General features: G+C 40.8%; 1 protein-coding gene across 5 annotated transcripts in view; it reads left to right on the forward strand.

Moving 5' to 3' along the window:
* The window catches only part of LOC138742615 (multiple epidermal growth factor-like domains protein 6), a 221,777-nt gene that overhangs the window by 115,648 nt on the left and 81,980 nt on the right, over positions 1–24,149 (forward strand). For 4 of the 5 annotated variants that reach the window (XM_069897268.1, XM_069897267.1, XM_069897270.1 and 1 more), the window contains exons 5-9: positions 6,311–6,433; positions 14,296–14,418; positions 20,217–20,342; positions 22,038–22,160; positions 23,388–23,510. In XM_069897268.1, coding sequence (XP_069753369.1) covers positions 6,311–6,433; positions 14,296–14,418; positions 20,217–20,342; positions 22,038–22,160; positions 23,388–23,510 — 618 coding nt within the window. Of the gene's footprint in view, positions 1–6,310; positions 6,434–14,295; positions 14,419–20,131; positions 20,343–22,037; positions 22,161–23,387; positions 23,511–24,149 lie in introns of those variants that run through there. The other variant, XM_069897272.1, reaches the window with a different exon arrangement.

The following is a 24,149-nucleotide window of genomic DNA, read 5'->3' on the forward strand; positions in this document are numbered from 1 at the left end:
ACCATTTCTGCGGTCAAACATGCATCTCTCATTTTGACTCAATTTTCTTCCCTCTGTATTAACATAGTGTTAATCACATGGCTGTTTTGAGGACTTGCTATATATAAATTGGTTGCTACATTTCCAACATCACAGTGGTGACAGATCAGAAGTAGTCTGTCATGCTCTTTGGGGTATGCTGAAAGATTGAAGAGGTAGATAAGGGTTAAAGTGTGGAGGTATTTGAAAACAAAAGAAGAGAACTTTAAAATGCAAGTGTTGCTGAACCTGGAAATGGAGCAGTCTTGGAGTCGTACACCACATAACCAAGTCCTTTGGCTCACAATGACTGTGTCCCCATCAAGTACCTCCCTGCACCAATCCCATTTATGATCACTTGTCTGTAATGTATGATGTCTTGGAAATGTAAGTATTCAATGAAATGCTTCTTAAATATTGTGCAACACTATTACAGAGCTTGCGACGCAGGTTCGTACCCGACGCTGTCTGTAAGGAGTTTGTATGTTCTCCCCTTGTCTGCATGGGTTTCCTCTGGGTGCTCCAGTTTCCTTCCACCTTCCAAAAATATAAAGGGGCTGTAGGTTAATTTGCATATTTGGATGTCATGGGCTTGGGGGATGGAATGATCTGTTACCTTTTTAATATTTAAATTTTAGATGTAATATTGCCCTTGAACATTGAATTTTTTGTGCGTTTCGGAGGGCGTTTAAAGTAAATCCCATAGGGTGGACCTGGATTCGAATACAGGCTAGATTGAGTATAGCCATTTCCTCCCCTGAAGTAGATTCATAAAACAGATGTTGTTCGTTAATAAAAATCCAGTAGTTTTGTGTCCACTATATATCATTTTTTTTTAAATCATCTGAATTCCCATCCAGGCTGTTTTGGCAGGATTCAGAATTTGGATCGTTAGTCAGTCTGTTGATCACTTGTCAGTAATTTAAGTACCACCTGAGTTAGAGTGGAAGCCGGAGAAGAATTAGGCAGAGTGGTGGAGGTGAAATGGGTTATTACACTGATGGCATGGATACGTGGTTCAAAACTAATCGCAATCAAATGGAACTCAAAGGTTGATTCATTGTGTGACCTTCAACAGGCAGAGTAAAAGCTTTGTTCTTAGTTGGAGGAAATTTCTGGTCACTTACTGGTGGATATCCAGCTACAAGCCATGGGGGTGTAGCAGTTAACGCAATGCTATTACGGCGCCAGTGACCCAGGTTCAAATTGTGATCGTGCGTACTTCCCAGGTCTATGGGAGCAATTATAAAACTTTAACAATGTGATTAACTGAGAAGGAAAGAAATCCAAGGAATTTGTTGATGTTGTACTGCCCAGAGTAGGGAAGGAATGGAATAATAGCAAATATATTCCTCTCCCCACTTTGGCGAGAAGGAATATTATTTTAAACCTAAAAGATGACTTTCCTCCACATCTTTCATCCCATTCAATTTGGGTAACGATCATACAGCTTTATCTGAAAACAAACTTACTCCCCAAAACCAGGGGTGAGTGGATTATGATATATGCCTTCATAGTGAGTTGTGAGCAATGATTAAATTGATTTGAGGTGAATATTTCACAACAATTAATCCTTCAATGGGAATGTCATTGTGTCAAAGCACTGAGCATGGCGTCTCTGGGTATGTGGCATTAAACCATATTAGTGGTCAGAAGAAAACTTCTTATTCACACCAGTGCTGTAAAATTCTAGTGTATTACAGTACCATTTCTTATTAAAGGGTGATTATTCTTTAATGACTACCACAAAGTATCACTCAAGGTGGGCACTTGCACATCCTAAGTAATTACAGATCCAACCAAATATTTTTCTTAACCTATCACATTGAATGACACTATCCAGCTAATCCAATTTTTCTACTAACAGCAACCCTAAATAAATCTTGGTGTGTTGCAATCTCCCACGAGTAATGCATCTCCCACTAATTCCAAGAGTTGTCCGATTTCTCTTGGTCTCTGGGGTGAAGCTGTTCTTTCACCAGCAGTCCTTAGCAGGAATGTTTTGTTTCCCCAGTCCCTCAATCAGTTTAGACTCAGATTTTAATTGATGGCATTCCCTCCATCCAGGGAGAAAAAATATTTTAGAATTGTTTTATGTGAGGAATGTTTAATTTGTTCTGTGGCTATGGAATGTCAAAATGTATTCAGATGATTTTTGAGAAAATTGTTGAGAAAAGTCAAACTCTATAAAAGCAAAAGCTGAATACTGCACAGCTGGAAAAGTTATCGTAAATGTTTCTTTATGTTCAAAGATGTATTTTAGCTAAACAATTCACACAATATTTGAGATCCATAAAGTCAGGACTAATGTCTTGCAGTATGGTTCCAATGTCCTTCTTGTTCATTCTCTTGAAATCTTAATTTTCTGTGCCTTGGGTAGCTCCCCTGAGGTTAAGTATTTAAGTTTTTTTTTAAAAAAAGCTGTTTATTATGGGTTGTTCAACAATTACATGTGGAATGTTAGTCTGAAGCAGGAGCAAATGGATCACACTGCCTCACTCAGTTGTGTGTTTTTTTGCATTATATGGGAATTAAGGGATATGGGGGAAAGGGCAAGCCATGACCTTATTGAATGACAGAGCTGGCATGATGGGCCTAATGGCCTAATCATCCTACTTGTCATGATTTTGTTTTATAACTAGTGATGTGAGGAGAATTTCATCCCATTATCTTGTGCTTTATGAATAGCTAGATCTAAAAAGACACAAAGTGGGAAATGGAGAGGCTAACTTTTTTAAAATAATATTTTATTTAATACTTCACTGTGAACAATGTTAATAACATTATGTACAAATGTTCAGCATTAAAGTATACACAGTGACATTTTCATTTCTTTCCCCTCTTCAGGGAGGATAGGGGGAATGGAGGGGCTAAAATCTATAGAAAAATCTAAGGTATTCTCTTCATGGTCCCCAATACATCTACCATGCATATTGCTGACAAAGGACAACTATGCCGGTACCTGAATCACAAAGGCTGACTTGTTTTCACTCTTTCTCACTCTCAATCTGCATTGCTGTACCTTCCCAAGATGCAATGTTTTTGGAACCACCGTCCCATTTAATTTTCAATTAAGTGAAACATACGGAAGGTGACAAAAAAGGCAGCAGTATTGAAACATCTGATCCAGAGCTCTGGTTGTACAGTACATTTCCCTGTATCCAAAGTTCCAAATATCAAAAAGATCCAAAACTAAACTTTTTTTGTGGCATCGACATGACATCAAAAGTTGAAAAAAAAGATCACCCGGCTTGTCCATTTTGATAACAACAGAGCTCTCATGTACTGTACAAAGATATAGTTGCAAATGGCAAAAAGTTTTGCAGAGAGCTCTATGGATGACATTTTTTTTTTTCTTTGGCTTGGCTTCGCGGACGAAGATTTATGGAGGGGGTAAAAAGTCCACGTCAGCTGCAGGCTCGTTTGTGGCTGACCAGTCCGATGCGGGACAGGCAGACACGATTGCAGCGGTTGCAAGGGAAAATTGGTTGGTTGGGGTTGGGTGTTGGGTTTTTCCTCCTTTGCCTTTTGTCAGTGAGGTGGGCTCTGCGGTCTTCTTCAAAGGAGGCTGCTGCCCGCCAAACTGTGAGGCGCCAAGATGCACGGTTTGAGGCGTTATCAGCCCACTGGCGGTGGTCAATGTGGCAGGCACCAAGAGATTTCTTTAGGCAGTCCTTGTACCTTTTCTTTGGTGCACCTCTGTCACGGTGGCCAGTGGAGAGCTCGCCATATAATACGATCTTGGGAAGGCGATGGTCCTCCATTCTGGAGACGTGACCCATCCAGCGCAGCTGGATCTTCAGCAGCGTGGACTCGATGCTGTCGACCTCTGCCATCTCGAGTACCTCGACGTTGGTGCATTCATAACACAACAAGAAATCGTGTCAGTTTATAAAATTAAAGAAAGACTTCTAAGACACAAAAACTATTGTTAATGAGGCAGATAACACTGGAGGAAACCTTTGAAAAAGGCCATCGAGGAGAATTTCTTGTGTTTGGCGCTGCATTTATCTTCTTTTGTAAGCAAAGATCAAGTTGTTCTTGGTAAGTATTGAACATTATTTCATGCTCGAAAAGCCTGCCGTTGTTTTTATGTTGTTGTTTAACCACTGATACAAGAAGTCAGCTGGTACTTCTGAGCTGCTTAAAGCCATCGTTCCCATAACTGAAAAAACCAATAACCGAAAAACGTCTGGTCCCAAGCATTTCTGACTATGGGGAAACGTAGTATACTAGTTAACTCGTGTATTTAAAATGAGTGCTTCATTAATGGGTACCACATACTGAGCATTACTGCGAATGGTCACCCTCTCTTGGGGCTTCACTGGGAAGGACGTGCACTCAGTCTTGGTCTTCTTGACTGAGGAATGACCTGAAAAGGCACAGGAAGTACAGGGAAAAATTTGTGCTCCCTTCATCCCTGTAAGTGGCCATGCAAACATGGTAATGAAGGCATATGACATGTTTGCTCCTATCAGATGGGGTATTGAGTCTCCAATAAAGAAGTCATGTTGTGTCTCTACAAAACTTGGGTTTGGCTGCACTTAGAGTATTTTTGCAATTCTGTTTGCTTCATCATAGAAAGGATGTGGAGGCTTTGGAAATAGAGCAAACAAGATTTATCAGAATCCTGTCTCGATTAGAGGGTATAAGTTTTGGGATGATGTTGGACAAAGTTGGCTTGTTCTCTCTGGAGTGTCAGAGGATGAGGGGAGACCTGATAAAAGTTTATAAAATTATGAGATGCATAGATTGGGAGACATAGATAGAGAGTCAGCATCTTTCTCTCAAGGTAAACCCATCAAATACTACCAACCTCTGCTTGAAATATGCCAGTTACAGCTTCCCAGCCGTTCTTGGCAACAAATTCCACAGATTCACCACCCTCTAGCTGAAGAACCTTCTCATCTCCGTTCTAAAGGGATGTGCTTTTATTCTGAGACAGAGCCCTCTGGGCCTAGAGTTTCCCACTACTGGAAATTTAATCGCTAAATCCACTTTATCTAGTCCTTTTCATTATTAGATAGGCTTCAATGAGATTCACCTCCTCTTTCTAAATTCCAGCAAATACAGTTCCTGAGTCGTCAAAAGCTCTTCGACCTTTCATCCCTAGAATCATTCTCATAAAACTCCCCTGGACCCTTTCCAAAGACAGGATATCCATCCTTGGATATGAGGCACACAATTGTTGATAGGTCTCCAAATATGGTCTAATCAATGGCTTATAAAGCTTCAGCCTTATATCCTTGCTTTTATATTCTTGTCCACTCAAATTAATGTGAACAATACATTGCCTTCCTGAGTATTTACTCAATCTCCAAGTTAACCTTTAGGGAACCCTGCATGAAGACTCAAAAGTCCCTTTGAACCTGTGCTTTGTGAATTTTCTTCTCATTTAGAGAACCGTCTACTGCTTTATTCCTTCTACCAAAGTGCATGGCCCTGCTCCATCTGCTATTTCCTTGCCCATTTCAAGACCCTCTGAAGATTCCCTATTTCTGGTCCAGCACCCATCCTCATATTATCCACAAATTTGGCCATGAAGAATTTATTGCTGGCTTTGGAGGGGTTCCAGAGGTGATTTATGAGAATTATCCCAGGGATGAGAGGGTTAACGTATGAGGAGTGTTTGATGGCCCCTGGCCTGCACTCACTAGTGTTTAGAAGGACAGGGATCTCATCAAAACAGATAGATAGAATGGACATGCATCCAGTGGTGGGAGAATCTATAACCAGAGGGCACTGCCTCAGAATAAAAGAATGTTTTTTTTCGTACAATGATGTGAAGTTTCTTCAGTCAGAGGGTGGGTGAATTTATGAATTTTGTCACCACAGATGGCTGTGGAGGTCATCCATGGGTATATTTAAAGCAGTGGTTGATAGATTCTTGATTAGTAAGGGTATCAAAGGTTATGGGGTAAAGGGAGAATGGGGATGCATGGAGAAATACATACATTTGAATGGTTGAGCAGATTTCAGGTGCTAAATTATTCTCCCAACTCTTTTGGTCTCATTGATGATCAATTCCTAGTCTTGTACTTGGATACTAATAATCACAGGAGACCTTCTGCTGAAGGTAATGGTCGCAGGCAATAAATACATAGTTTTTAGATGTCTATTAACGCGTCTGTTTTCCCCACTTAATGTAAATATTTGATAACTCTCTTGTTTTATTGAAATGCCTGTATGAAAGCTGACAATTTAAATATTATCCATATAGAATTAATTCAAAGATAGTTTATACCAGATTAATTTATAATTAATGTACCATTTTTTCTCCTATTACTGATAGATGTGAATGAATGTGCCAAGGACAATGGAGGGTGTCAAGAACAGTGCTGCAACACCATTGGCAGCTATTATTGCAAATGCCCAACAGGACAGAAACTTGATGCTGATGGGAAATATTGTGAAGGTGAGTCATTCAATTATAATTTTAGAAATATTTTTGCCAATGAAGGAGATAATTGTATCTTTAATTGGAATTTTTACTGGCATGTTCTCCAGTCCTGAAAAGACATGTAAAACTGTAAATGTCTTTCTTGCATCAACCCTGACAGTGATTTCTGAAGCAATGAGCTCTACTACAAGTACAATATGGCCACAGTCTGAATATAGAATACGTTGCAGTGTCTAAACTAACCAAGGTTTATTTGATTGCATTAGTCGAGATGAACAAACCTGACCCAGAAATTCAATGCCTTTGTGCTATTCAGGTGGCTACCATATCTCTCCTCACTCAAGATGATAATTTACAAAGCTAAGCTCAGCACTTGTGAATAAAAATACAGTAATACTGGAGGAACTGAGCAATCCTCACAGCATCCAGATACCAATGTTTCGGGCCTGAGGCAAGTGTGAACAGTCCCTACCTGTAGCCTCAATTTTCATGATGTTTTAGGGCTGTGGAAAGATTCAAAATCCTCAAAACAACACCAATGATTGTCCCTAAACTGAGCATCAATGTATGTCTGGGCAGTATTTTACCATTAAATCATGAAGGTAGATGGCCATTTATTATCCAAGTCAGGAATGACTAGCCTGTTCAGGACCAATTGTGCAGAATCACTGAGTCAACAAAACTAATTATGCAATTCATCTGTTTCACCCAGTGATACATTCTGCATACAGCAACAGCTCAGATTACTTGCACCTTTCATGTACCCAAGGCCTGCTATTTAACCAGTAATTTCCCCATGCCTACTTTTTGTACTTCCTCAAGCTTTGCCATGAATAACTGTCTATTCAAACCAAATACATTGTGGCTATACTGGGTGTCAGGTTTAACTGGCCATGTCCAAGTGTCTCCTCGTTTTTCGGCTATTCTCCCATGGTGCACCAAATAGTTTAATTTGAATAAATTCACAGGTGAAGGACCTCCAAGTCTGAAATTGGACTCCTGTTGTGCCCAGACTTGGGAACAGAAATGCTGGAAGCATTCAATAAGTCAGGTGGTGTCTGTGGAAAGAGAAACATATTTATGGTTCAGATCAAAGACCCTTTGCCAGAGACAGGCATGTGAATTTTCCTCCTTTCTTTTTTAAAATCCATTTTCTGCATTTTTGAATTATTTCCACCTTCAGGAGCTTGGTTTGGGGCCCATCGGTCTTCTCACTGCTACCTTTGAGCAGAAGTGCAGCGGACCTCGGGCTTCAGTGGGAACCTCGGGCTCTCGGCAGGAGCAGGGCCTTGGTGGGGAGGTTTTGGTGATCAGTGGCAGCCAGCATTTTTTTGAAAGTCAAGAACAAGGTGGAATAAAGCAGCAAAGTGTTCATTGTGACCGGGATCAAGGTGGAATAAAACAGCGAGTATTCATTGTGACCAGGAACAAGGTAGATTAAAGCAGTGAGTGTTCAGTGTGAACGGGAACAAGGTGGATTAAAGCAGCAAGTGTTCATTGTGACTAAGAACAAGGTGGATTAAAGCAGCGAGTGTTCATTGTGATCAGGAACAAGGTGGAATAAAGCAGCAAGTGTTAATTATGATTGGGAACAAGGTGGATTAAAGCAGCAGGTGTTCATTGTGACCGGGAACAAGGTGGAATAAAGCAGCAAGTGTTAATTGTGACTGGGAACAAGGTGGAATAAAGCAGCGAGTGTTCATTGTGACCGGGAATAAGGTGGATTAAAGCAGTGAGTGTTCATTGTGACCGTGAATAAGGTGGATTAAAGCAGTGAGTGTTCATTGTGTCCGGGAACAAGGTGGAATAAAGCAGTGAGTGTTCATTGTGACCGCGAACAAGGTGGATTAAAGCAGCGAGTGTTCATTGTGACCAGGAATAAGGTGGATTAAAGCAGTGAGTGTTCATTGTGACCGGGAACAAGGTGGAATAAAGCAGTGAGTGTTCATTGTGACTGTGAACAAGGTGGAATAAAGCAGCGAGTGTTCATTGTGACCGGGAACAAGGTGGAATAAAGCAGCAAACACACCATGAAGGCAATAAAAAGGCATGGAGAAAGAAAAAAATGAATTGTCAAAACACTATAAGGATAAACATTTTCAAAATCAATAAAAATAATAAAAATGTCATTATTATACAGTGACATGTTTACATTATTTTGTAATGTCCGTTTTTAGTTTGAGATGCAATTAAAGAAGTTTGAAACTGGTAATTTTGTGTCTAAATTTTCAAAAATTTTCCAAAAGGAGAGTGCTGCCTTGCGCAAGCACTGGGCTCTTTTCCTCTTTTATTTTGACCTTATTCACATGCCTGCAGAGCTGAGAGGTCCAAAAAAAAGGTTGGTTTTAAAATGCCAAGTATTCAGCACCATTGGGGATGATGGATAAGTGTATTTTCTGGTTGCATGAGACTTACTCCTTATTAATGCCAAACTAATGCACCTTCATTCCTGATAATCAGCTTAAAGGACAAAAGACAAAAAAAAACTATACTGTACTTACACTTACAGCATTTTACTTCATTTTCAGCCACATTCTTTTGAAAACATTTAACCATCACTGCATTTGCAGGTTTCTTCCCCTCTAAGGAGCCGCCTGAAAGATGAACAATAACACAATTGATAATTAATCCCACCTCCAAGTTTATAGATAAAGCCTCTCTCTGGGGTGATGCTTACTAAGGATAAGGAGACACTTTAAGAGTCATCCCATTGGTGAGCGGCTTCAACCAGCTCTTCATCCTGGGTGACACCATTGCTGTTTCACACAACTTTATTCAAACAGCTGCTACGCGCAAAGCACAACCAAGGCCCTCCGCTAGCTGAATAGTGGCCCCCATCTCCACCAACGGTTTTTGGGTTACTTCAGAGAACATTTACTTTTATAAATTTTAAATGTACATTTTTTTTTACCCTTTTTATTATTCTTTATTTTAATTTTTAAAATTTATTTTCCTTGATTTATTTATTTTATTACCGGTTGCTTGAGGCCGTCAGTGGCTTGAATTCCGGACACCAGGGGTTTTACTGGATTGTTATACACATGGTCTTTTTCAGCCCTCTGACATCTGAGGTTCAATATGCACATCCCTGATCTTGTGACAATGAGTGAAAATTGATTTTTATCCTTTTTGCTCAATCAGTTTTACGGAATGAAGCAAACTGCTACAGTCTTCTGGTTTAGTGGTTACATACTGATTATTTAGCAACATCTTCCCAAAGGATCCAACCTATTTCCAGTAAGCCTGCTTTTCATACTAATTTTCCAAGCTTTCAACGCCAGGTATTTTGATCCACAATAGAATCAGCCAGTAGAAGCAAGATTAAGTCTGAATTTCCAATTATCCAGGAGGAAGCCTGACAACAAATAACAGAAGCTCAATGTGAGTTTGTCATCTACACAAGTATAATGTACAGAGCACTGAAATTCTGTCTTGCTGCAGCCAAACTTGTGCATGAGATAATCCAATTTAGATCTTAAGACACAGGAGCAGAAATAGCCTATTCAGCCCATTGAGTCTGTCCTGTCATTCATTCATGAGCAGATTCATTCTCCCATTGCCCGACCTTCTCCTCAATACTCTTGCTGTACTGGCTAATCAAGAACCTATCAATCACTCCATTAAACACACCCAATGACTTGGCCTCCACAATGGCCTGCGGAGGGTTGGCGCCAAGGAATCGTTCCCTAAAACCTCCCCCCCCACCTGTCAAACGAGGTAGTGTGATCCTCAGGCACTCGGAGCTTTCACCCCGCCCCCCAAATGAGGTATTGTAACCCACTCCCCATGATCTGACCACTGTCAGATCAGTTTGTGCTCCCTGACTATGATCAGACCTGCCCATGTCCCTGCCTCCACTTGTGTCACTAGCTTGCATCAAGTGTCACTAGCGGCTAAGTAATATAAGCAGCGCATTCATCTGTTACATCAGAGAATGGAGGACATTCATGTTCGGCAGGTAGGCACCACCCCCTCTCCCCCACTCCCCTCCCACCCCCCAGCTGAGTGAGTTTTCAAGATATAGCTGCCCCCCCTCCCCGGTTTCCCTAATTCCCCCCACTAAGACTCGTTCAGATTCCACAGATTCACCACTTTATAGTGAAATAAATTCTTCACCCTTCATTCCTGAAGTGTGCCCTCTTGTCTGAGACTCTCCACCATGGCAAACTGCCTATCTACATCTACTCCATCCATGCATTTTAACATTTGACATGTTTCAATGCGATCCCCCCCTCCCCCCTCATTCTCCTAAATTCCAACAATTACACAAACAAAAGCTGTCAAAAGTTCCTCATATGATAACGCTTTCATCCCAGAATTATCCTAGTGAATCTCCTCTGAACGCTCTCCAGTGTTAGCATATCCTTCCTTAAACGAGGATCCCAAAACTGCTCACAATACTCCAAGTGAGGTCTCACCAGTGTCTTATAGAGCCTCAACGTCACATCCCTGATCTTGTATTCTATTCATCTTGAAATGAATGGCAGCATTGCATTTGCCTTCTTTATTACCGACTCAATATGCAAGTCTGTGTTCAGGCCATTCTGCACGAGGACCTCCAGGTCCCTTTGTGTCTGAGAATATTAAATTCTCTCCCTATTTAAAAAATAGTCTGCCTGTTTATTTCTTTACCAAAATGCATTTTGTATACTTTCTGACATTATATTTTATTTGCTGCTTCACAGCCCACTCACCTTATCTATCTAAGTCCTTCTGCAGCCTTCCTGTCTCCTCAACCCTATCTGCTCCCCTACCAGCCTTCATGTCATCTGCAAACTTGGCCATGAAACATTTTATTTCCATATTCAAGTCAAGTTTATTGTCATACGATGGTACAATTACAACCTGACGAAACAGCGTTCTCCAGTCCTTGATGCAAAACATGCAGACATACAGCCAGACATAACACAAATGCAGACAAATAATACATATGCAGGACAAGTATTTTATCTATAAAAACAAACAAATAAATAAATATCGTTTTGCACAAATGAGAGTCTCAGATGGTTAGTGTGAGCAGTTCCTTTGGTCATTCAGCATTTTCACTGCCTGTGCGAAGAAGCTGTTCCTCAGCCTGTTGGTGCTGGCACTGATACTCCTGTATCTCTTCCCTGACAGGAGCAGCTAAAAGATGCTGTGTGCAGGATGGAAGGGGTTCTCAAAGATTTTGCGCACCCTCTTCAAATAACGATCCCAGAACATCATGTCGACGGGGGGAGGGAGACTCCAGTGATTCTCTGCTATTCTACAATCCTGTGGATTGACCTCTGATCCATTTCTCTGCTGCAACCATACCACACTGTGATGTAGCTGGCCAGAAAACTCTCAATAGAGCTCCTATAGAAGGTTGACATAATGGTGCTGGTAGCCTTGGTCGCTTCAGTCTTCTCTGGAAGTGCAGTTGCTGTTGTGCCTTCCTGACAAGTGAGGCAATGTTGAGTGTCCATGATAGGTCATTAGTTAAGTGAACTCCAAGGAACTTTGTGCTCTCCACTCTGTAGAGTTGTTGATGCGTAGTGGAGAGTAATCATTCTTGGTCCTCCTGAAGTCCATGGTTATCTCTTTCGTCTTGAGCATGTTGAGACTCAGGTTGTTACTCTTGCACCATTTCATAAGATTTTCCATCTCTTCTCTGTAGAGCAATTGATCTTTAGATCAATGATCTAAATCATTGATGTACAGTATAAGGTAAAAAGTTGCGGCCCCAACACCAACTCCTCTGGAACAGCACCAACAACTGGCAGCCAACCATAAAATGATCCCTGCATTCCAACTCTCTTCTTCCTGCCAATTGGCCAAAGCTCTACTCACACTAGTATGTTTCCACGGGCTCTTCTGTTAAGTAGACTTGTGCACAGCACCTTATTGGAGGCCTTTTGAAAATCCAACATCCACTTCATCTCCCCTATCCAAATTGCAATAGTATAAATTTAAATGATCACTAATGTAAGACAAAAAAAGCTAATAAATATTGAAGAATAGATCAATATTCACAATTGCAATTGGTGCAAGAAGAAAAAGGAAGTGATGTTTCAGTCGGGCAGACAAATCTTTTGGGGCCCTAGCATAGTTTATGGTTGGAATAGTATGGCAAGGTTTAAGATCCTGATAACTGCTGGATGAAGAACTATTCTTGCACCTGGAGATGCTGGACATACAAGTGATAGAGGTAGCAAGGGCAAGCCCAAACTACTAAATTGCCATAAGATTTGTAAAATCCTGTCACTGACAGAAATACCAAAAATAAAATGGTATCATCTGTGGAAATGGATTGCACAATGGAATATTTGCAAATGAATGATCACTCTACGGTCAACCTGTGTTATGGGGGTGGGGGTGGGGGTGTTGGTGAGTAGAGAAAGAGGGAAATTTATTTGCATTCCAAGAAAAATTATCCATATCATGGTTTTCTGTCATGAGAAGCCATGTTATCTGTGTATGCGTTATTGGACACAAATTGGAAAAAAAATGAATGTCATGTTTATTTCTTAATTTTTTTGTTACACAAGTTCCACGAGAATCAATCTTATTCAGTATATCACATACTTGGATGGAACTTTGTGTGGCATAGTTCTATTCCCCAAATGGTCATAATTTCCAAATTGTCTGTATTAGCATTTTGGAAGAATTTTAATCACCAAGAGAGGACCAAACAGGGGGAGGTTGTAATATGCCAGGGAAATTTATCGACTTGTTAGCTCCATCATTCTAACAAGATAGAGTTTCATTTGACAGAGAGCAATACAGCTCTCCCTCTGTACAGCATTAAAATGTCAGCCTAGATTAGTCTTTTCTCTAGTATTTAACTTTAAGGGAAAACGTGCTTGGAAAAAATCCTTTGGAACTTTCTGTTAACCTGACTTAACTGGAAGGCAATGTGTATTGCAACTGTATTCTTTCAGAATGCTTGGTTTGTTTCTTTGTTCAGGGGATATGGTCAAGCCAACATTTATTGTCCATGTGCACCCCAAGGTAGCTGTGATCCAGTGCCTTGGGCTTCCCTCTGCAGCTTTTCCCTTTGTGAAGAGAGCAGGGGAAAATGAGTTCTAATCCCGGCACAGCAGCAATTCTGTTTCGACGTGGCAGTTGAAGAAGGACAGAAGAATGAAAGATCATATCTGCAGTGAGCTCAAGAGCTGCCCTGTAACCTGACCATCCTGTTGCCATAACAACTGTTAATACATCAGGCTCTCGTTCAGTTTGCAGTATGCGCAGTCGCTGGTATCCATTTTAAATCCATGTTGTAATTTTTCAAAGAATCTAGGAGCTGTGCAGACTAGTGAGCAGATTTCAGGAGTACGACCAGCTTCAGGGCTCTGAGTGAATGAATCCGTCATATTCCTGTTTCAGATCACATTTTGATTGCTGTCACTGCAGCCAGATGCAGAATTTGGAGAAATCGTCACCAAATTCTCTATCCCTCAAGGACATTAATTGCATTATTAAACCGACAGTACCAAATATTTAACTCTCTGTGGTTTGTAAAGATATCATAGTTGGTCCCAAAGGCACTCTGAGGGTTGGACATGTCAAGGGGCCAGGATCACAATCTCTTGCACCATGGTCCTCCAACAACACACTCTAATTGTCTCAATGGAGTTTGCAGGCTATCCCTGTGACTGCACACGCTTGGCCTGGCATAGTCTCATTGGGTGGAATGGTCTCCCTCCTATGTCATGAGGAATGTATGGTTAATGTGAGCTCTATCAGTAACAATCTTCGTCAGTGATACTTGTGGACAAATGTGAAGCACAGAATACCAGCGGAAGTTATTGATTGTGAGTGAATATAAAAGTGTACATTTAGTACACTGCATTTTTCCCTCTAAAGATCATTAAATAACTTCATGTCTGTCTCTGATTTTGTTCTCTTTGCAGATGTTGATGAATGTTCGGTGGTTAACGGCGGCTGTCAACAGCGTTGTGTCAACATCAAAGGATCCTTTTACTGCGAATGTGAGCCTGGCTATAAGATCCATGCGGATGGGCGTACGTGCATCAGTAAGTTTGACTGGCAAAGCGAACCTTCCCTTGCTGTCACTCCCTGTTTATGCTTAGGAATTGGATTGCTCCAAGCTGCAACAGCAGAGGATTGGCTTTCTTTTGGTTAGTGCTCCTGTATAATGTTGAGAGAAGAAATGGGGAGCATGTAAAAACTTTATTCTCTCTGGAAAAAATGAAGAGAAGAGGAAAATGTCTTCATATCTGGTGCACTTCAAGAGGGAAAAGGAATGACTGGAAAAAGGCTGTTGGCAGGAAGGTTGAAAGCTTTCGTGCTTAAAACACTTATAGAATGCCAATGGTTCTCAAACTTTTTTTTCTGCTCACATGCCACCTTAAGTAATACCTTACTAACTACAGAGCACCTAGACCATAGGCGTTCTGTGGTTAGTAAGGGATTACTTAAGATGGTATGTAAGTGGTGGAAAAAAGAGTTGAGAACCACTGGCTTAGAGATTTCAGATTTATTGGCAGAATACATGCACATTATCACATACAACCCTGAGATTCTTTTTCCTGGGGGTGAGGCAGAATTATCACTTGTTTGTAGTGGAAAAAGAATCTGTACACACAGTACACATGTAATCAAATCAAGAAATATAAACAAACTGTGCAATACATAGAGGAAAAAAAAACACCAACTAGTTGTCCTTAAATGAGTCTCTGATTGAATTTATTGTTGAGGAGTCTAATGATGGAAGGGTAGAAGCTGTTCCTCAACCTGGTGGTGTGAGTTTTGTGGTACCTGTTCCTTTTTCCTGATGGCAGCAGCGAGAACAGAACGTGTGATGGATGGTGACGATCTTTGATGATTGCTGCTGCTCTCTGACAGCAGTATTCCCTGTAGATGTTCTCCATGGTGGGGAGGGTTTTGCCTATGGTCACTACCTTTTGCAGGGCTTTACCAGACCATATACAGACAAGGCACATAAATTAAGGCAAGAGGGAATAAAAGAAATAAGGCGAACGTGGTAATCCTTCATTTGATGCCACTAAGAGGCTGCTTAGCAAGATGAGAGCCCATCGAATTACAAGAAAGGTATGAGCATTGGTAGAGCATTGGTTCACTGGCAGGAAGCCGAGAATGAGAATAAAGGAATGACTGGAAAAAGGCTGTCTAGTGGTTACCAGGAATGTTCTGCAGGGTTCAGTGCTAAGGACACTTCTTTTCACATTGTCTATTAATGATTTCTATTGAGGAATAAATGGCTTTGTGGTGAAGCTTGCAGATAATGCAAAGATAGGTAGGGGGGAGGTTGTGATGAGGAAATGGAGAGGCTGCAGAGGGACAGATACATTAAGGGAATAAGCAGGGCAGTGACAAATGAAATATAATGTTGGAAAGTGTATGGTAATGCACTTTGGTAGAAGGAATAAAAGGGATGGGGAGAAAATTAAAAATATTGAGGTACAGAGGAACTTGGGTGTCCTTGTGCAGGAAACTTTAAAAATTAACCTCTAGGTTGTGTCAGTGGGGAAGAAAGCTAATGCAATGTTGGCATTCATTTCTAGAGGAATAGGATATAAGAGTAAGGATGTGATACTAAGCTTTATAGGGCACTGGTGATGACTACTTGGAGTACGGAGAACAGTTTTGGGCTCCTTATATAAGAAAGGATGTGGTGCCATTGAAAAGGATATGGAGAAGATTCAGAAGACTTGTTCTGGGAATGAAGGGTTTAGCAAATGAGCATCATTTGACAGCTCTTAGACTGCAATCCTTGGAGTTCAGAAGAATGAGCTGGGACCTCATTGAAGCATTTTAAATGTTGAAATGGCCTGGACGGAATAGATGTGGAAAAGTTGTATCCCATGTTAGGGGAGTCGAGGACAAGCGGGCACAACTTCAGGGTTGAAAGGTGTCCATTTAAAACAGAGATGCAGATGAATGTCTTTGGCCAAAAAGGGGTGAACTTTTTTTGGTTGTACTTAAGGCAGAGATTGATATGTATCTGAATAGGTTATGGGGAGAAGGTCGGAGAGTGGGGCTGAGTGGGAGAATGGATCAGCTCATGATGGAATGGCGAAGTGGACTCGATGGGCTGAATGGTCTACTGAATGCTTATCACCCACTAGAGACAAATTTTTCTTATTGCTAATTACTACTCTCCATCAGCACCATCACAAAATTCAAGTCCCCATGTTGGGTTCCTATGAGCCTTCTATCCCGGACCCCTTCACAGTCCACTGCTGTGGCTCTCACCCTGTAGGGTCCTCCCTCAATCTTCTCCTCCTTGACGGGGTGGGGGGAGGCTAGTGTTCTCTCAATCCAGAGCCATGCCAGTCATCGAAGCCACCATCTTGGGTACAGACCTCCATGGGCTGGGAGGCGTTTTAAATTAAAAACACGCCAGCTTGAGTACAGGATGTTTAAAACCTATAGAAGGCCATTAGCTTATTGACAGGACAGTAGGAGCATTGTGCCTCCTCTCCAAGCTCTCCTAGATCCGGAACAGCAGCGGCTGCAGCATTTCTACCCTTTTTATTTTCTTCTACCTGAAGGTAGCAGTGAGAAGAGGTGACGACCAGGGTGATGGGGGTCCTTTATGATGTTGGCTTCCTTCTTGAAGAAGAACCTCAATAGATGTCTTCAATGGATGGTGTATCTAGCTATGTTGGCCACCCTGTGCAACCTTCTGCTTTCCTGGACATTGGAATGACCAAACCAGGCTGTGATATAACCAGTCAGTATACTATCCACGTGCTGGTGTGATTGGTGCTTATTTGTATTGAAAAATAACGTGCCACCCCACTGGGGGCCTTCAAACTCTTGCATAGTCCCTAATTGTAGAATGGCTTGCTCTTTGTTTTACCATTCGTGACCATTAAAGATTGTTGGTTCTGACTATTTGAACCAATTTCTGTCAGAAGTGAGTTAATGAGCAGGAATTTTGTGTGCAGATAACGATGGCAGGGAAACTGCACTCACACTGAGATAATCCCAGTTGGAAGTGCCGGCCCAAGTGCCGGCACGATTTAATAATCTATGAATTAAAAAAATAGCTGCAAATTCATTCGATTTTTCAGACTACTGTTCCTTAAAACCTTGTTTTCTCTACTCAACACCCAATAATGTTCAATGACATTTAATCAATTACCTCAAGGCTGTGCTGTTGGTGAACATTATAGATGGAAGTTACCTTCTCCACCGACCTACGTTTAGTAATCTCTCTTTTAGTGCCTTGGAAGCTTTGTTATCTGCCATTTGGCCATGGTGGTGTTTCTTTTGCAAGGCATTGGGGTCAGAAATATATTGAAGTTTCAGTACATTTTGCCAATACTGACATCTACCCCATTTGTAATGGTAGCAAATCCAATCAGCAAAGTGGCTCTGTGAAGAGTATAACTCGCGGCCATTACACCCCTGGCTTTGCTAAATTTGTTCTTTTATCTCAATACTTACGCAAACCTTTCTTATAACCTGAATTCTGTGCAGAAATTTGAGGTCGAGAAAATTAAATGCAAGAGGCTGGGGTTTTCGGATTTTAGATTTATTGTCAGAGTACATACATGACAACACATACAACCTTGAGGTTCCTTTTTCCTGTGGGTGAGCAGAATTATCACTTATTGGTAGTGCAATATATAAACTGTACACATGTAAACAAACAAAGAAATGTAAACTGTGCAATACAGAGAGAACAAAAAGAAAATCAATAAAGTGCACAAGTAAGAGTCCTTAAGTGAGTCCCTGATGGAGTTTGTTGTTGAGGAGTCAGATGGTGGAGGGGAAGCAGCTGTTCCTGAACCTGGTGGTGTGAGTCTTGTGGCACCTAGACCTCTTTCCTGATGGCAGCAGCGAGAACAGAGCATGTGCTGGTAAGTGTGGGTCTTTGATAACTGCTGCTGCTCTCCAAATACAGCGTTCCCTGTAGATGTACACACTAGTGGGAAGGGTTTTGCCTGTGTTGTCCTGGGCTGTGTCCACAACCTTTTGGAGGGCTTTACGCTCAGTTATTGATGTTCCCATACCAGAATGTGATGTAGCCGATCAGCACACTATCCACCACACCTCTGTAGAAATTTGCCAGGGTTTATGGTGTCATACCAAACCTCTGCAAACTCCTGAGAAAGTGGAGGTGCTGAAGCACTTTCTTCACGATGTCTTTGGTGTGTTGGGTCCAGGAAAGATCCTCTGAGATAGTGACTCCCAAGAATGTAAATTTGCTGACCCTCACCTCTGATCCCAAAATGATCACTGGATTGTAAACCTCTGGCTTTCCTTTCCTGAAGTCAACAATCAGCTCCTTAGCTTTAGTGACATTGAGTGCAAGGTTGTTGTTGTTGCACCATTCAGCCAAGTGGTAATGGGCTGTATAAAGTACAAAGTAACCCATTTGTTTTACTGGGAAACCACTGAGAAACCCAAGTCATATTGTTTGCCCTCATGAAATCCAGTCACCTCGGTGCTGCTGTACTGAGCAATCCATGCAGAGCCCATAGAGAAGACGAGTTTAGTCCTCCAAGGGTGAAGGCAAAAACCATAACTGAGCAGTCGTGGTTTGGCTTTTCATGCCTTTGTGCTTTTCTTACTGAGTCCCTAATTCTTTGATCCCAATCATAGATGTTGATGGATGGGTGTTAATTTGACTGACAGGTGTAAAATGCAATACTGACCAGGCATTCTCTCACACAGGAGGCTGGGGATGGTGCTTGCTGGACAAAAATACCAAGCCTTTCTTTTAAAAGGAATTAGGGAGCAGGATGAATAAGGATCCTTACCTCAGGCAGTGGGTCGAGGAGGGGAAAAATCCTGGATTTTCCACCTCATTAAGAAGGCAGCACTTTGAAGCTAAAAGGTCATAGATTTATTAAAGGCGAGACCAACATTAAAGTTAAACTGTTGTTATTTGATACTCTTTCTGCTTAATTGCACCTTAGCATGACTGCTTTGAGTGATTTTCAAGTCTTCAGGAAGATGACCAACTTTCAGATCAACCTAAAGGTTAAAAGGCCCTGTGATTAGTGGGATCACTGCTGCCTGTAACGAAATGGGCACATTTGAGTCCACAATTACAGTCACTATATCTCCACTGACCATCAGAAGGATTTGTATGGGTTTTTTGACCCCATTTCTAATCTTGTTGCAAGCAGTTGTTCCGCATTTTGACCCCGTCAACTTCCTTATTTTTATTTTGTAGTTGTTGGTGTGTTTATTTTTGTGTTCAGAGTTGTTTTGAGATGGGAATAAGGAAAACTAATTTTCCAAGCTTTTACAGCATCATCTGTCCCTATTTACATGGGGAAAATAAGATCCACAGTACATTGAGTGGAGTTGAGTCCTAGTTGATACACCTGTTTAACTGAGGCAGGAATGGAGATTTCTGACCATCTTTACTTATTCACCTAAAGACACAATGCAGGATAAACTCAGCAGGTCAAACAGTGTACTTTAGATAAAGATAAATAACCAACGTTTCGGGCTTGAGCCTTCATCAAGGTAGGATGTTACTTGTGGCTTATTTGCCTGTTTGTTTGCAGGATGTACACTTAAGGAACCAAAATTAGTTTTTGTTCCTTCTGCCTTTCTGGATGCAGTCTTTGGAGGAAAAAGGCAGCAGGTCCCAGCAAATGAAACTTCACAATACTGATTTCCCCCACTGGGCGAACCTGTAATTGGAGATTGCCTGGGCAGTTTTAAATGGCTCAAGCGTAATGTGCAGTCATGATTATGTCACAAATGCAATGTAATTATTCTCCATTAACCTATAGTCTGGGAGCTAGAGAAATCTTGGGTCTTGTGAAGTTTTACCAAAGGAAATGTTTTAATTTCTATTTTCTATTTTGAAACCAATTAGTTGTCAACTCCTGTTCCATGCACAATGGCGGTTGTGAGCACGAGTGTTTGCAGATCAGTGAAAACCATTACCAGTGCAGTTGCCGTTGGAGCTACCAGTTGACAGCGGATGGGAAACACTGTGAATGTAAGTGAAGAGAGTTAACACATGGACTACAATAGGTGAAGGTGGGGTGGTTGTAATTCTGGCAGGAGTGGGGACAGTGTGCACACTGTTTTGAATGCTTGAAAATGTCAATGTAATGTTTATTCCAGAACCCATGACAGACGCAATGGTTTTGAAGACAGTGTTAACAGAGATAGTTGTTAGTCACACATTTAATGAAGAAGGGATCTCCAGCAAGCTGTAGAAACTCCACTTTCCTGATGATGGTTGAGGCATTTGCCATTGATAATATCGGCCCTTGCCTGAGACAAAGCAACACCTTTTCTGGGCTGATTCAGAAAATAATTCCTGATCAAAATACACTGAAGATCTTCAGTATGTAGTGCCATATTTCACTGAGTTTGTATCAACTCCACCGGTTATGATTGTGAACCTCCCTCCCCCAAAGCTTTGGTCATTAAACTCACTGATTTGTATCGGTTTAAGGAAATCCTACCTCATCAGAGGAGTGTGTATACTTGATGTTTTATGTAAAACTGAACATTGTCAGGTTGGAATTTGGCTTCCAATCCTGCTCCTCTGTTTTCATTTCCATCTCCACATGCCAAATCCCACACTCTCATTAAGGTAACAGTCCTTAGCAGTTTGGCTGAACATTGTGAGAAATGGAAGCTGAACGCGCCTTTCTCTTACCAATATGATAGAGCAGCGCAAAAGCTGTAGGTTTTGCTAATTATGGTTAAGAACATAAAGGATGAATAAAATGTCCATGTAATCGTGAAAAAATTAACTTGTTTACTTGCATACTTTTGAGAAAAAGTCTAGCCCCATTTTTCTTCCTCACAAACCTGGTCTGACGGCATGTAACCACAGCCATGAACTGTGCTTGTCAGTAATCCTTGAGATGGCTTAGATCTGGCAGTACTATATGGCCTGGCGTTTCCAGCAATAACGATAGTTTGTATTCTAACCATGGGTTAATGCTGTAAACTTATGGAGCTGTGACTTATTAACACAGCTTGTTGCCTTGTATTCTCCTTGAAGTCCATCACATTACCAAATAAAGGTATAGTTTCCCTATCCTATGTGATTGCTGATTCAATATCTGTAAATTTCCTGCCTTTTAGCATTGTGGAAGTGTCAGCTCCACACAGAGCACATCAGTGAGGAAGACCCATTTACATGTTTAAATTTTAACAGGCCCTTTCTGCACATGAGCCTGTGCTGCACCATTGCACCCAATTGACGAACCACCATTCGAAAGGATGGCAGGTAAATGGAGCACCTAGAGGAAACCCACGCAGACACAGGGAGCACGTACAAACTCCTTACAGACAGTGCCAGGTTTGAACTGGTGCTGTAACAGTGTTGCACTGAGATGTTTATGTCAGGATAAACATCATCACTTAGTGTTGACTGTGTACTGAGAGCACGCATTTAAAATAAGTAACTGGATGACCAAAGGATGCAATGTGTTAGGGGAGAGATTCATTCAGCCCTGAAAGTACAAAGGGGAAAACTATTCCCCATTTGATATAACAAAGATATTAGCAGTCTGTACTTAGAATGAAATAGCAGTACTGTGATGCCAGCATATTCTGGTGTCTGCAGACATGGCTTTTTCTGTGTCCTGGCTTCCTAAATGTTGAGTAAGACTCCAGTGGGCTAAGTAAGTAACCTGGTTACAGAGTATACCTTTTTTTTGACCACCTCTAGTAAAAGACCCATGCCACGAGAGAAATGGTGGCTGTGGCCACATATGTCGCAGTGAAGCTGGAATTGCGCAGTGTGAATGCAATCCTGGATATCTGCTGTCGGTGAATGGGAAGAACTGTGATGGTATGGAAATAAATAAGATCACAGAGGGGGAACAAATAGTGGGATAATTAAATTGATCTTCATTTGGACAAATTCCGTATTTAATCGTTATAGTTTTAGATTCTGTGCCATGTTATTCAGTAGCTTCTTTCATTATGTGATTTGTAATTAACTTTACAACTGCAGTAATAAACATGTACATAAGAAACAGGAGCAGGAGTCGGCCATCCCGCACATAGAGCCTGCTGCACCATTCAATAAGATCATGGCTGATCTGATCATTGACTCAACTCCACCTACCTGCCTTTTCCCCCATATCCCTTAATTCCTTTTTTTATGTAAAAATCTACCTAACTTTAACAGAATTTATTGAATGCTAACAGTTGCAGTTTCCTCTCATTGTGATAGTGTACAAAGAAATTACAGTCTCAATCTTGCACCAGCATTCATGTCTGTTAACATTACCACTGGCAAAATTTCCAAAGAAGTTTTCCAATTTCATTACAGATGATGTTGTGACAATTAATTTATTTTAAAATATCTTCTTCATGGTTAGTTTTAGAAAGCTCTGAAAGCCAAACAAACAAATTCCAAAATTGGACAGATCCGAGCATCATTTAAAATCTAATATTGCAGCACTTGTTGTTAGAATTTGCTGATTAGTGGTTTGGCTGCTCTTCATCTTGCACTTAACAGACAAAGGTAGAGTTTAACATCTCAATAAGGGATTTGTTTCTTAGTAAATTATGTAGGTTTTTATGTTCCAGTAAAGTGATAACCTACAGGAAGCTCCTTCGTTGATATTTGAAGTTGATTTATGCCATAAATGTTTAATGTCCTGTTTGCTTTCCAAAGAATACACTCCAGAAAATGATCAAGTTACATCCTGCATCACATCACTTTGTCAATCATTCTTCCTGTCCTGGGAGTAAGACCGATATTAATTATTTTTAGTGCCCTTCACCTTTATCTCACAAATAAACATTTATCTCCAGTATTGATGGATAAAACTGTGTCGTATGTCATCAACAGAGAGCTCTGAGTTCATAACTCCATATTTGTTAAATCTGTCTAAAATTGAAACTGCAACACATGGGATGGAACGAAAGAATCTTCAACAACCTGAGGGACTATTTATGATTGGTGGTGTATTTTGTTTGATGATCTACCTGTGGAATAAAGAGCCCTTCTTCTGAATCATCAGTGCTCTACTATTTTCTGTATTAATAGCTGACCTTTCCTTTGCAGATATTAATGAGTGCACCACGGGGATTGCAATGTGTGCTCATCAGTGCATCAATATCCTGGGATCATTTAGCTGTATCTGTAACCCTGGATTTGAACTGGGTGCTGATGGGAAGCAGTGTTATCGTAAGTACTGCTTTCAAGCTGGGCAGGGATAATCCACTAGAAACGTTGAGATCATTAGATAAGTGGTGGGATTCTGGAACAATTGATGGCTTCATTATATTTCATTCTGAAAATTATCAAAATCAGGTTTCTGGACCAGAAGATGTATCAGAAAGATTAGAAGGACCTTAGATTGATTCAGCACATTTTATATCCTTTTTTGAACATCCCAAAACATCTTTCAATCAAATAAGTATAGTAAAGCTCCAATTATCCGAAATGGATAAACTATATTTTCGGAAAACTGGTCATTATTTAAAAACAGCCCAGTAGCAACAGCAAATCACTTGTAACAGTGTTTAATCAACAACAAACAACAAGGGAAGGCTTTTAAAGCATGAAATAATCTTTAATTCTCACCAGAAAATAACCTGAACAAAATAAGATAAATCCAACCCCAAAAACTCAAAAATCTACTCGGAGGTTTTTCCAAAATTCCAAAACTTTTTCAACCTGCGCCATCAATTGGGCTCTGAAAAAGTTTTGGATAACTGAGGATTTCTGATTGTTTTAGGTATCCTCATTTATCCAAAATTTTTTGGAGGTGAAATGACGTCATTTCAACTTTGAAATTTTTTGGATAAATGAAGATTTCTGATT

The sequence above is a fragment of the Narcine bancroftii genome, chromosome 9 (genome assembly GCF_036971445.1).
Source record: "Narcine bancroftii isolate sNarBan1 chromosome 9, sNarBan1.hap1, whole genome shotgun sequence".
NCBI classification, from domain to species: Eukaryota; Metazoa; Chordata; class Chondrichthyes; order Torpediniformes; family Narcinidae; genus Narcine; species Narcine bancroftii.